Genomic DNA, 12,460 nt, shown 5'->3' with positions numbered 1-12,460 from the left:
CCCTTTCCCCTCCCTCTCTCCCCCTCCCTCTCTCCCCTCCTTCTCTCCCCTCCTCTCTCTCACTCCCTCTCTCCCCCTCCCTCTCTCTCCCTCCCTCTCTCTCCTCCGTCTCCCTCCCTTCCTTTTCTTCCCTCTCCCCCTCCCTCTCCCCCTCCCTCTCTCCCCCTCCCTCTCTCTCCCTCCCTCTCTCTCCTCCGTCTCCCTCCTTCCTTTTCTTCCCTCTCCCCCTCCCCCTCCCCCTCCCTCTCCCCCTCTCTCTCCCCCTCCCTCTCCCCTCCCTCTCCCCCTCCCTCTCTCCCCTCCCTCTCTCCCCCTCCCTCTCTCCCCTCCTTCTCTCCGCTCCCTCTCTCTCACTCCCTCTCCCCCCCTCCTTCTCTCTCTCCCTCTCTCCCCCTCCCTCTCCCTCTCCCCTCCCTCTCTCCCCTCCCTCTCCCCCTCCCTCTCCCCTCCCTCTCTCCCCTCCCTCTCTCCTCTCCCTCTCCCCCTCCCTCTCTCCCCCTCCCTGTCTCCCCCTCCCTCTCTCCCCTCCTTCTCTCCCCTCCCTCTCTCTCACTCCCTCTCTCCCCCTTCCTCTCTCCCCCTCCCTCTCCCCTCCCTCTCCCCCTCCCTCTCTCCCCTCCCTCTCTCCCCCTACCTCTCTCCCCTCCCTCTCTCCCCCTACCTCTCTCCCCTCCCTCTCCCCTCCCCCTCCCCCTCCCTCTCCCCTCCCCCTCCCCCTCCCTCTCCCCTCCCTCTCCCCCTCCCCCTCCCCCTCCCTCTCCCCCTCTCTCTCCCCCTCCCTCTCCCCTCCCTCTCCCCCTCCCTCTCTCCCCTCCCTCTCTCCCCCTCCCTCTCTCCCCTCCTTCTCTCCCCCTCCCTCTCTCTCCCTCCCTCTCTCTCCTCCGTCTCCCTCCCTTCCTTTTCTTCCCTCTCCCCCTCCCTCTCCCCCTCCCTGTCTCTCCCTCCCTCTCTCTTTTTCTCCCCGCCCCAACAATATGACCTCACATCTTGCACATACAAAAAGTTGTGCATCTTGTTTATACACACACACACACACACACACACACACACACACACAAAAGAAGCCCCTACTTCTTCAAAGGCTGAATGGTTCTGGAAAGCGTGGGTGGATGGGGTCACAGGCTCCCCAGTGGGAAGGGGCAGCAAGTTGGGTCGCGGGTACTTGTTGCCAGGACCTTGGGGTGTATGTAAGCCTGTGATGACCTTCCCCAGCTATGCTGGGGGAAGGCAGAGGGGCAGACGTGGGTAGTGGGGAGCCGCCGCCCTAAGGGCTTCTCCTGGGGAGAGTCAACTGCACACAGGCCACAGTGGCCAGAGCGCTCCTTTGTTTGAGTAGATAGGCTCATGGTCCGGTGCAGGTCTGTCAAGCGTTTTCAGTGGACAGATTCCCTGCTCGGCCTCCCACACGGATAAGGCTGAAGTCACGTCACTTTGATGGGCCGGAGAATCCGGATGCTGATTTGCTTACTCACCTCCCTGTCAGGTGGTGCTGGGGTGTGTGGCCTTCAGCAGCTGGGGACCGAGGGAAGCAGTAAAGGCTTAGACTCTGGGAGGGACGCTGTGCTTCGGGACCAGACAGGCTGGCCGGCTCCGCCCCAGGGGTGCACTCTGGGGAAGTGGGCCCCCTCTGAGAACCTGCCAGGCTGGCCGGGGCCTGGCGACGCAGGGGCTACGGAGGGGGGCACAAGGCAGAAAGCGCGCCCACCCCACACAGTCCACTCTCAGCCACAACCGCATGCCGGCCCCGCCCTGCCTCAGGGATTCGGGTGTGGACAGACTGATTCCTGCCCCCACGTAGCTGGTCTTCTCCTGAGGGGAGAAGATAAAAACCAAGTAAAAACCAAACAAACGGATGAGGCAGCGCCTCTTGGAAGGTGAGTTTTCTTCTCCAATATCATCCTCAGCAAAAGCGTGCTGCCTTCGCTCCAATCTTGGCAAAGAGACGCCCCTCAGCTGCCTAATCGCGAGCAGGAGACAGTTTAAGGAGGACACATCAGCCTGAAAAAGCTTCGGTTAATGGCAGAGTGGGATGCTGATCGGAGTCTATATTTGGTTAAGAAAAAAGGAAAAAAAGAAATTGAAACAGATTTAGCCATAATTGTGTGCGTTGTATGTTATTTTAAACAAGCCTTTAAAGATGATTTTCGACAGTAAGATGCAAGGTGGGTTTTGTGCGGAGATCACTAAAGGGTATGTACCTCCGAGCTGTGATGGTTCCAGAGATGTGCACATGGGTTCCAGGTGCAGAAGCACACTTGTGTGGGTGCCGGTACAGCTTGAGTCAAAACCTGAACAGTGTAGATGCTAACGGTAAAGATAGTTGTCCAGAACTTAAACAAAACTCTTTCATTAAATGTGAGTAGAAAAAGTCATTGTTTCCAAATGAATGGACTTTCCACATTATGTAAGTTTTAAAAGTTAAGCTTCTTATTTTGAGATAATTATAGGTTCAAATGCAGTTGTAAGAAATAATACCAAGATTCCTTGTACACTTTGCCCAGTTTCCCCCAAAAGTAACATCTTGCAAAACACAGATGTACTCTATCACAGCCATAAAACAGTTGCTGATATAATCCACGATCTTTTTAAGATTTCTCGTTTCACTTGCATTCACCGTGTGTGTGTACCTGACACGAGTGTATCACGTGTGTGGGTCCGTGTATCCACGCCACAGTCGAGATACAGACACATGCCCCTTGACGGCCTTTGCCCGTTTTCTAATTGGACGTGTTTTTGTTGTTGAGTTTGGAGGGCTCTTTATATACTCCGGATACCAGTCCTTTGTGGGGTACATGGTTTGCAAATATTTTCTCCCAGTCTATGTCTACAATAACCCTTTGATAAGAATTGTTACACCTACAGATCACTCTGAGAAGACTTGACATCTTTACTGTGCTGAGTTCTCTGATCCATGAAAATGGTATCTCTCTCCATTTTTTTACGTCTTTATTGGTTTCTTTCATTACCGTTGCATAATTTTTAGCATACAAGTCCTGTGTACACTTTGCTGTTTACACCCAAGTATTTAAATTTCTTTGACATAATTGTAAATGGTATGTGTCTTTAATTTTGGTTTCCACACGTTCCAAGTTGGTGTATAGAAATGTGATTGATTGTTCTGTGCTGCCTCCCCTTAAGAGCCCTCTGGGTGGGGAGGGTAGTCCCACAGCAGAGCTGGAGCATCACAGAGGCAGAGAGCACAAGGCAGCATCACGTCCGTTTATGTCAGCCCCACACAGGGGGCTACACAGGTGCCCTCAGGAGGAGTAATACTAGGGGAGCCATGGAGAGGTGTCCAAGGTGGACCTCGGGGGAGGGAGGAAGCTGGACAAGAGACTTCCCGCGCCCACAGGGGAGCTCTTGTGGAAGAGGGACAAGGTGGTACCTCCCTCCTCCCTCCCTTCCAGCGCACAGAAACCTACATCTCCTAGCTCGGCCCCAGCTGTTTTCTCAGCTGTAAACTGCAGATAATAACCAGGTGGGAGAGGCTGCCTGCCCCCACCCTGGGCGAAGGCCCGTGGTCTGGCACAGCCCCTTCCCCTGTCGGGGGATCTGCTCTACGGGGCTGAGTCTAATGAGTAGTGCGGATTCGAGGCGCTTTGCAAACTGACCCCAGCCTCCTCTTCCAGGCCGGCCTTCTGCTGCTCCTTGTGACTTGTTTGGACCTCAGGCAGTGGCTGCGGGGGTCGGGGGGGGGGGGCGGGGGGGGGGGGGGGTGGGGGTGTGGGTAAGGATCTTTCCATAACACCTTCCAGGAAGTGTGGCCCCCCCTCGGGGCGGTGACTTCCCGGCGCCCTGTCCTGCACCGGCCGCGTGGGCGCCTCCACCGCTGGGAGCACACAGAGGCCGCGGCCCTGCTTGGCCCCTGCCAGGGGACCTTGTTCTTGTTTCTGCGGCCGCCTTCTGTCCCGGCCGACGGGGGAAGATCCAGCTCCTGAATCGTCCCTCTTCCGCCTGGCGGGGTGGTGACCCCTGCCCGACCCCGCCTCCGAGGGCGGTCCCAGCCCACGCGCGGCTCCGAAATCCGGCAGAGCCGGGGCGCGGCGGCGACGGCGAGGCGGGCGGTGGCCCGGCCTGGGGGCGCCGCGACTCCGCCCGGGGCGTGCTGGGGGGCTACCGCCCCTGCGCGCACCGCCGCGCCTTCCTGCTGCTGATCAGGGAGGCGGGGAGGCAGGCCTGGCGAGGCCGCTGCTCCAACGCCACGGTACGGGGCTCGGGGCGCTGGGGCGGGGCTGCGAGCCGAGGCCGGGACCCCGCTGAGCCCCGACTGCCGCGCCCAAGGGCTCGCGCTCCTCGCACCCGCCAGCGTCCCGGTGTTCGCCGGCCGCCGGCTCTCCGGAGAATCGGACAGTGAGAACCCGGTTGCGGCCGGTCTGGGACCGGCCCTCCACCTCTCGGGACCTGCGGGACGGCGGGAGCTCGGGGGCGGGGCCGCCGGCCACCTCAGGGTGGGACAGGCGCGGAGAACCCCTTCCCTGGCCGCGGCTGAGCAGGGAGAACGGGGCTTGTGTCTGCCCTCGCGGAGGCTGCGTCTAGATCCTGTGACCATCGCTGGTTTGGAAAGGATCCCTCTCCTGCCACAGGAGGGGGTCACTGTCCACAGACAAGAAGGTCTCCTCCAGTGGTGCCCCCCTCCCTTCTGCAAAGCCAAACCCCTGGCACAGGCCTTGGCATCTGGCTCTGGCTCTTGCCCTCCCCACCCCCTTACCTGTGCCCTGGATGCCCTCCTTGGGTTTCTGACTCAGTTCCAAGGTCCCTCACAGGAGGCCTTCCTTACCTGCCCAACCGTTCTCTTCATAGCTACCCAGCTGGGGTCTGCAGTGACCCGCCACCTGTTCTAGAACTGTCCCCACTGTTGTCTGGGACTGTGTTCATCACCACAGCCCCTGAGACCAGAGAAGCAGGCAGTGAGAACCGGGTCTGCCAGTTCCAGGGACCCAGCTCTCCCTACCTGCTTCTCCTCCAGACTCACCCCCGAAGCCCCAGTCGCTCTGCCCAGCCCGTCACACGCTGCCTGCCGGGCTCAGCCGGTGGACCTCTCTCCTCCCAGCCCTGGGCCGGGCCACCTTGTGGGCAGCTATCTGCACGCGTGTCCCAAAGCTGACCCCCGTGGCCGCCTTCCCCGGGGACCAGGCTGCAGTGCTGCCCGCACCGGCTCCCTGGGCTCCCCTCCCCTGTGCTGCTGCGTCTGCCTGAAGGAACATCGCTTGGCCTCCCTCAGGATCCCAGGGCCTCGTTGGGCAGCCTTGGGTGGCCACAATCACGTAGTGCAGAGCTACAGGTGGCGGCGGGACCCACAGCTCAGGGAGGTGCCAAGCGGCTGAGGGACAGTCAGAAGCAGAGACCGAGAGGAGGAGAGGTGGCAGGCGAGGCAGGAAAACACCGCCTCGGAGAGGTTCTCGGGTGGCAGCCCCTCTTGGATGTCATTCCAGACTTCTTGGGGCCTTTTCCCTCCTCTCCTTGCTGGCTGGCCCCATGCTGGGACAGGTGGCCTCTGCAGCCTGGGCCTGGGGTCTGCCGGGACTCCAGAAGCCTCTTTTCTCTGCAGGACTCCACGTCCCTGTGTCTAGACGCTGTGAAGCCAGAACTGGTTGGGGTGCATTGGTCTCCCCTAGCCCCCTGAGCTGCTCTGATGAATCTGGGTGTGGACAGGCATCGGGCGGCCCTAAGAAGGCCCTTGGACACCACGGCTGTCCCACTGCACTTGTCTCGTTCACAAGTCATTATGGAACAAACAAGAATCGCACTGGGAATTGTCATGATCTCTGCGTGGTCACGACAGGGAGCAGGGACCATCAGGTGTGCCCTGGCCAAGTCCGCGTGGCCCCTTGCTTACTCCCTTTGCAGCCAGATGAGCAGGGCCCTCGGGTTCTGAGGGGCAGTGTGAAGGGCAGGTGGGGCTGTGCTTGGAATGAGGTCTGGGTGGCCCCGGAGTGGGTCTGGGTGAGAGCCAGCGTGTGGGGCGGCCGCCAGCGTTCTCAAAGGACGTGCGGGGGCACCTGGCAGGCTGGGAACAGGTGGAAGGGAATTGTCGTGCAGTGGGGGCAAACAGTTGTCCCCACGTCGCTGTGTGTGTTTTAGACCTGTCTCTGCCCCTCCGGCCACAATCTCTGGGGAGGAAGGAGGCTGGGGCGAGGCTGGCGAGGGATGATGAGCTTGGCTGCTCAGCAGGGCAGGTGTGGTAACCAGATGCCAGGCTTTCTTGCCGCTGGGTCAGGCCGGGCAGGAAGCAGCTGGGCCTGCGTGGAGCTCTTCCTAAACCTGGGACATCTGCGCCCGGCTCTGTCCTGAAGAAAGGGAAGGAAGGGCAGCTGTTGCCTAAGCTCGGTGTCACGTGAGGCTTTGTGGTCAGAGCTCCGTCTGGGTTAGGAAGCCTGGATCTCGGAGCCTCCACGGTGGGGAGCCTGGCCCGGGGCGAGCTCCTGCGTTGCTGGGTCCGCCGAGCTGGAGCGCTCACGGGCTTGTTTTGCGCCTTCATCTCTGGGCCCAGCTGGGCCTGCCTCCCCCTCCCTCCTGCATAAGCCCTTGTCCACCTGGTTGTCCCCCACGGGCACTGAGTGTCCGCTGAGTGGCCCCCAGTGTGCTCCTCTGCCTGGCCCATCTGGGCAAACTACGCATGCACGTGGCTTGGGGCGGGGGCCCTCTCCCGTGCTCCAGCTCTGGCCGCACCCAGTCTAGGTGCCCCCTCCCGCCCCCGCACGGTGGCCACCTCTCTTCTGCTGACAGCCCTTGGGCCTTCTCCTTGGAGGGTCAGTCCTGGGGCGGACTTGCTGTCCTGCAGGCTCCAGCCAGGTTGTGGCCTCTGTCTGCCCCCAGGACCACGCCTGCAGAGACGCTGCTGGTCTGTGGCCCGGGCGTGCTGGCTGAGCCTCCACTCCGTGCCTTCCCTCTGGCGTGACCGGGAGAAAACCTGGCCCTGACAGGACCACTGGGCCTTTTCCTCCCGCAGACCAGCCAGCCACGCGCAGGACAGCAGGCAGTCGTGGTGTCGGTAGTGCCTCCTGGGCTGGTGCCGGCCCGTGTCCGCAGCTGTGGTCCAGCTTCGCACCCGTGACCGACACGGTCAGCCGGCACTTCCTCCTTTCCACTGAGCAGATCAACTGGTTCTCACTGGCCTACCTGGTGGTGACCATCCCATTCGGCGTGGTGGCCATCTGGGTTCTGGACTCTGCTGGGCTCCGCTGGGTGGTGAGTCGGACCCCACACCGGGGCCCGCTCTGGGATGGGCGGTGTCCCCGAATGTGGGCTTGAGAGCCATCACCTCCTCCCTAGATCCGGGTCCCCAGCCATTGCATGGTGGGTGGAGGTTGGGGTGCTGGAAGGGGGAGTCTGGGCTGGTGGGCAGCTCTTCTGACCCCAGCCCTGCAGACCGTCCTATGTGCGTGGCTGAACTTTGCTGCATGACCACCAGCCGCCAGGACCCATTTGCTTTCCTCACGGGTGGGCAGAGCCTCTGTGCCCTCGCCCAGACCCTGGTCATCTCTCCAGCCAAGCTGGCCGCCTGTGGTTTCCCGAGTACCAGAGAGCCACAGCCAACACGATTGGCACTGTGTGTGAGTCCCGGGGGTGAGGCCGACGTCCCCGCTGGCTTAGCGCCTGGCCCGGCACCTCTGCGCTCCCCGCTCTTGGAGGGTGGGGACTCCTCCTGGGGGCTGGGGACCAGCCTGCCACTCTGAGCTGACATATGTCCCCGTCCATTCAGCAAACTCCCTGGGCATCCTGGTGGCCAACCCGCTGTCTCCCACCCTGGTGAAGAAGGAGGAGGACATCCCCTTGATGGTGAGGGAGCTCAGGAGTGCGCGCACGTGAGTGTGTGTGCCTGCGTGCACATGTACATGTGTTTGTGTGCATGTGTGTGTGCCCGTGTGTATGGTGTAGAGTGTGTCGGTGTGCATGGATGGCCACGTGTTTGCGTGTGTGTGTTTATGGGCTGTGTGTGCACGAGTGCCGTAGCGGCGGGCTCGTGCGTCCACACCTGTCTGTGTGAGTGTGCCCTTGCCACCGTCTGCGGTCACACATGGGTTGCACTCCATGCATGTGGGGTTTCCTCATGTGCAAGTGTGCAAGTACTGGGCACCTTCCCGGCATCAGGCACAACTCCAGGGGCCGGGATGTTCGGCGGTTTCCTTGGCGGGGAGACAGCTCCGGAGAGGCGAGAGGCCGGCTGGAGCAGAAGGAAGCGTTTGTGGGGGGCGAGGGAGGGAGATGTGGGGGGCGATGGAGGGAGATGAGGGGGGCGAGGGAGGGAGATGTGGGGGGCGAGGGAGGGAGATGTGGGGGGCGAGGGAGGGAGATGAGGGGGGCGAGGGTGGGAGATGTGGGGGGCGAGGGAGGGAGATGAGGGAGGCGAGGGAGGGAAATGTGGGGGGCGATGGAGGGAGATGAGGGGGGTGAGGGAGGGAGATGTGGGGGGCGATGGGGGGAGATGAGGGGGGTGAGGGAGGGAGACGTAGGGGGCGATGGAGGGAGATGAGGGGGGCGATGGAGGGAGATGTGGGGGGTGATGGAGGGAGATGTGGGGGGCGAGGGAGGGAGATGAGGGACCATCAGACTCTGAGGTGGATGTGAGGCTGAGGGGTGGGGCCTGCAGCCAGAGGCCAGTGTGTCCGCTGAGCAAGGGGAGGGTGGCGGGAAGGGTCAGCCCAGGTGCAAAGCACTGGCGTGATGGACACCTCGGGGGCGTCTGAGGGGAGAGTGACTCCATCTGGTCCAGAATGACTCGGAGAGGCAAGGGTGTGCCGAGTGTCCAGGGAGAGAGCCAGAGCTTTGATCAGGTGGGGCAGTGGGGCAGGCTTAGGGCTGGGGGGTTGGAGGTGCGCCGAGGTGAGAGGGGCTTCCAGCTGGGCGAGTGTTGGGGTCATTCACAGAGGTGGGAAGGGGTTCCAGGTGGCCGTTGGATGGAGCTCCCGGAGAGCGCTGAGCTGAGGCTGTCGCTGTTGCGGTCATCTTTGGGTGGTATTTTGAAAGCTGGGTTTCCAAATGCAGCAAAGCAGAGCAGCCCCAGCACAGCCCTGGGGCTTGCCGACGTCCACCTGGGGATGACCTGTGGGGGTGGCCGGCAAGGAGCCTGGAGCAGCGGGCGTGAGGCACCCACACGCGTGTGCACTCGTGCATACCCTCCTGGCAGCTGGGCATCTACATCATCCCTGCTGGCCCCTGCTTGCGTCTGGGAGAGCAAGCCCCCCGCCCCGCCCTCCGCGGGGGCTGTCCACTCCACTGCACAGAAGTTCCTAGCGGGGCTGGAGCTGGTCAGTGCCGCATGTGTACTGTGGGATCCCGGGGCGGGGGATCCCAGGAGGGGGATCCCAGGAGGGGAAGGGGGCGGGGCTGCCCCGGGGAGCCTCTGGCTGTGCTGCTGGAGCTCCTGGGCTGAGCAGCCCCTCCCCTTTAGCTCGCAGGGAACAAGGCCTACATCATCCTGGCCCCTGGCCGCGTGCCTTGGGGGCAGCATTGGCATCTTCTCCAGCTTCTCGTCCCTCCTGGAGCAGATCCTCTGCGTGAACGGGCACTCCGGCATGGGTGCCGGCTCTGCCCTGGGGGCCACGGCAGGACGGAGCTTTGGGGGCCTGTCACCCCACAGGCTCTCTTCCGCCGCTGCTCTCCCGCTGGTGGCTGTGGAATGGCCCACGACCTCCCCAGGCGCTGGGTTTCCACACCTGGACGGGGTGATGTGGGTGCTACTGAGATGCTGTGTGAAAATTTGTGTCTGCAGACAGCAGGGTGGTGGCCGTGGGGAGGGGGTGCTGGCAGAGCCCACGTGTGTTCCACTGGGATTTCGTGTGGCGCTTTCCGCCATGCCCCAGCCACCCCAGCCCTGGGGGACCCGCTGATATTGGAGATGCAGAGGAGGGGGCCTTGCTCTGCTCACAGCACCTCTGGCCGCGCCCTCCACTGTCTGCATCAGCCCTGGGTGTGGGGTTCAGGCCTCTCGTGTTCCCAGTTTTTCAGGGGTGACCGGCACTGAGGGGTGTCTGCAGTAGGCAGGCCCTTTCTCTAGCAATTTGAGTTCCTGGCTGGGGGTAGCGCAGGGAAATGGCACCTCCAGGGGAGGACACCTCTTCCCCCAGCCAATGATGCAGCCAAGCCTTCCGTGCCATCCTGCCTGGGCCTCAGGCTCCGTTCAGTGACCCTGCCGTGGGCTCCCCGGTGACGGCGTACATCCTAAGGGTGAGGGCCTCCTCCTGGGGCCCAGATGACAGGTGCCCCCGCCTCCTCTCCTCCTCCAGGAATTTGTAGGCTCTGCGGGGCTCTCTTCGTTGCGTTTGGGGCCTCGGGGGCGCTGCCTCTTGGCCTGTCCGTGGACCAGACCGAGCATTTCGCTGGAGCTGTCAGGATGGGCCCTGCCTGGCGTCTCTGGTCTGCTGGCCTTTGCCCTGGGGAGAGTGCTCTGGGCCGAGACCACCTTGCACGGGTCAAAGTGGGGTGCCCCGGGGCGGGGGAGTCGGCAGGTCGGCCGTAACGGACATCCAGGCCCACTCTGACCCTGGGCGCTGCCCCGGCCCCCGGTGCAGGGCCTGGCTGGGTCTGGGCGTCTAGGGCCGGGGCACGTCTGACTTCTGACTCCTGCCGCAACTGTCTGTGCAGCTCACCGCCCCCAGAGGTCCCAGCTGGCCGCCACCTGCTCGCTGCTTGGGCCTTGGGCTGTTTGCTTCTCAGCGGCGCCTGTCGCCGTGCAGCTGGCTGTCGATCGCTCCTTCCCTGTGGGTGAGGGTGGGCCGCGGGCCTGGTCCTCGTGCTGGGGTGAGTGCCCATCCCCCAATGCTTCCCTGGGGACCCAGAGAGCCTCCCCTCACCCCACCCCAGCCCACACAGCAGGTGACCTGAGCGCCTGCCGTGTGCTGGCCTGGGCTGGCCGCAGGGCCCACGGTGACCAGAGCAGCGCCCCGCCCTCGGGATGACTACGGGTGCCGGGGAAGCAAGCAGTGCCCCAGGCAGGGCTGAGGGCCTCGTGGCTGTGCAGGCAGCCCGAGGGTGTGCTAGCATGGCGCTGCTGGCCTCCCTGACCGTGCGCCGCGTGGAGCTATCCTTCTCCGCCTGCCGGGACGGCCAGGACCCGCTGGCCTGAAGGGTGAGGGCCGCAGCCTGTGGGGCTCCGAGGGCGCAGACCAGCAGGTCGGCCCCCACCCAGCCCTGGAAATCTCCCCTCCGTGCGCCTCTTGGCGACTTCCGCTGCCCTTGGTGGGCGGGTGCGGGGCACCCACGGCGGGGGTTGGGGGCGTCGGGTGGGGTCAGAGGGCAACAGGCCGAACCTCAGGCTCAGCCTGGTGGGAGCAGCCCTGAGGCCCTTACGAGAGCTCAACCTCTAACCCCTATGTGACTGGTTTTGAAATGAGATCAAAGAGAGACAGGGAGAGTCAGAGAGTGAGAATGACAAAGACGGAGACAGAGAGTGTGAGAGACGGGAGTGGGGTCGCCACCAGAGAGACGGTTGCACGCCCTCGTCCCCAGACCCGGTGCGGTGACCTCGGGGCTCATGACTGTGAACCCACCTTTGGGGCCCCTTGGGGCTGGGACAGGATCTGTCCCCGGGGTCACTCTGAGGTCATGGTTAGTGGGGTTCGGGGTCCCCTGCACCCGGGGGGCACTCTGGCACTTGGGGAGCCTCGGCAGAGCTGGGCCACGGCCCCCCGGAGTCCACGTTGCTGGTGACCGGCCTGTGCGTCCTTTTCAGCTGCCTTGGGGTGCTCTTCCTGTACACCCCATACCGGCGCCTGCAGGCCGAGGCCGACGCAGCCCCTCTGTCCAGGAAGACGTGCGCCCGGCAAGCTCGGCAGCCACCCCCGAGGCCCCCGCGGCCCCCCCTCCGGCCCCAGCAGCCCCTCCTGGAGCCGGTGATCCTGGCTCCGCCTCCCTCCCCCTGGGAGTCCTCCGAGACGTCATGGGGCCCCTGCAGCGGACCAGAGGCCGGGGAGCAGTTGGTGCGATGAGAAGCGGGCCTGGGGCCGTGAAGGGGCGGCCAGGAAAGGCAGGCCCTGGTCCCCTCGGCTCCACCAGTCACGCCTGAGGCCGGGACAGTGCCAGCATCCGGGGGGTCCGGGGTCCTCGAACACAGGCAGGCTGGCCCAGGGGACTCCCTGTGGATGTAGCAAGGAGAGCTGCCGCTGTGTAGGCAAGAGGCCGCTGACCAGGCAGGGCACTCCAGTGGCCAGGCCAGACCCAGGGTGGCTGGGGCAGGGGCTGCGTATGGGCAGGCCGGCCTGGCCTGGGGACACGGCTGAGGGGTGCTGAGTGGGCTGGGGATTCTGAGGGCCCCAGCATGGCTGAGTCTGGAGTGGACAGGTGTGGGGAAGGCCTTCCTTGAAGGAGCCTATCCCAGAGCCATGCTCAACCTCTGCTGAGCCCTGAATGAGCAGCCCCCCAGCCAGGCGCGAGCACAGGTGGGGAGAGCAGGTGGGGCCAGGCTGGGCCGGAAGCAGAGGGTGGGCCCCACGCAGACGTTCCCACCCCCTGAAGACCCTCC

At 63.5% G+C, this 12,460-nt stretch overlaps 1 protein-coding gene across 1 annotated transcript; it reads left to right on the top strand.

The window, feature by feature from the left end:
- Positions 1-2,137: 2,137 nt before the first annotated feature.
- Positions 2,138-12,006, top strand: SLC49A3 (solute carrier family 49 member 3). Its single transcript, XM_032633190.1, is given in 17 exon segments — positions 2,138-2,190; positions 4,032-4,204; positions 6,950-7,188; positions 7,369-7,393; positions 7,396-7,497; positions 7,500-7,553; positions 7,703-7,779; positions 9,128-9,153; positions 9,155-9,248; positions 9,392-9,424; positions 9,426-9,519; positions 10,227-10,337; positions 10,340-10,522; positions 10,570-10,889; positions 10,892-11,059; positions 11,334-11,458; positions 11,672-12,006. Coding segments are annotated over 17 exon segments (2,133 nt in total). The 3' UTR covers positions 11,928-12,006.
- Positions 12,007-12,460: the final 454 nt, after the last annotated feature.

This window comes from Phocoena sinus, chromosome 5, assembly GCF_008692025.1.
Source record: "Phocoena sinus isolate mPhoSin1 chromosome 5, mPhoSin1.pri, whole genome shotgun sequence".
Taxonomy (NCBI): Eukaryota; Metazoa; Chordata; class Mammalia; order Artiodactyla; family Phocoenidae; genus Phocoena; species Phocoena sinus.
Note: the sequence above shows the minus strand (reverse complement) of the source record. Positions and strands in the feature narration are given on the sequence as shown.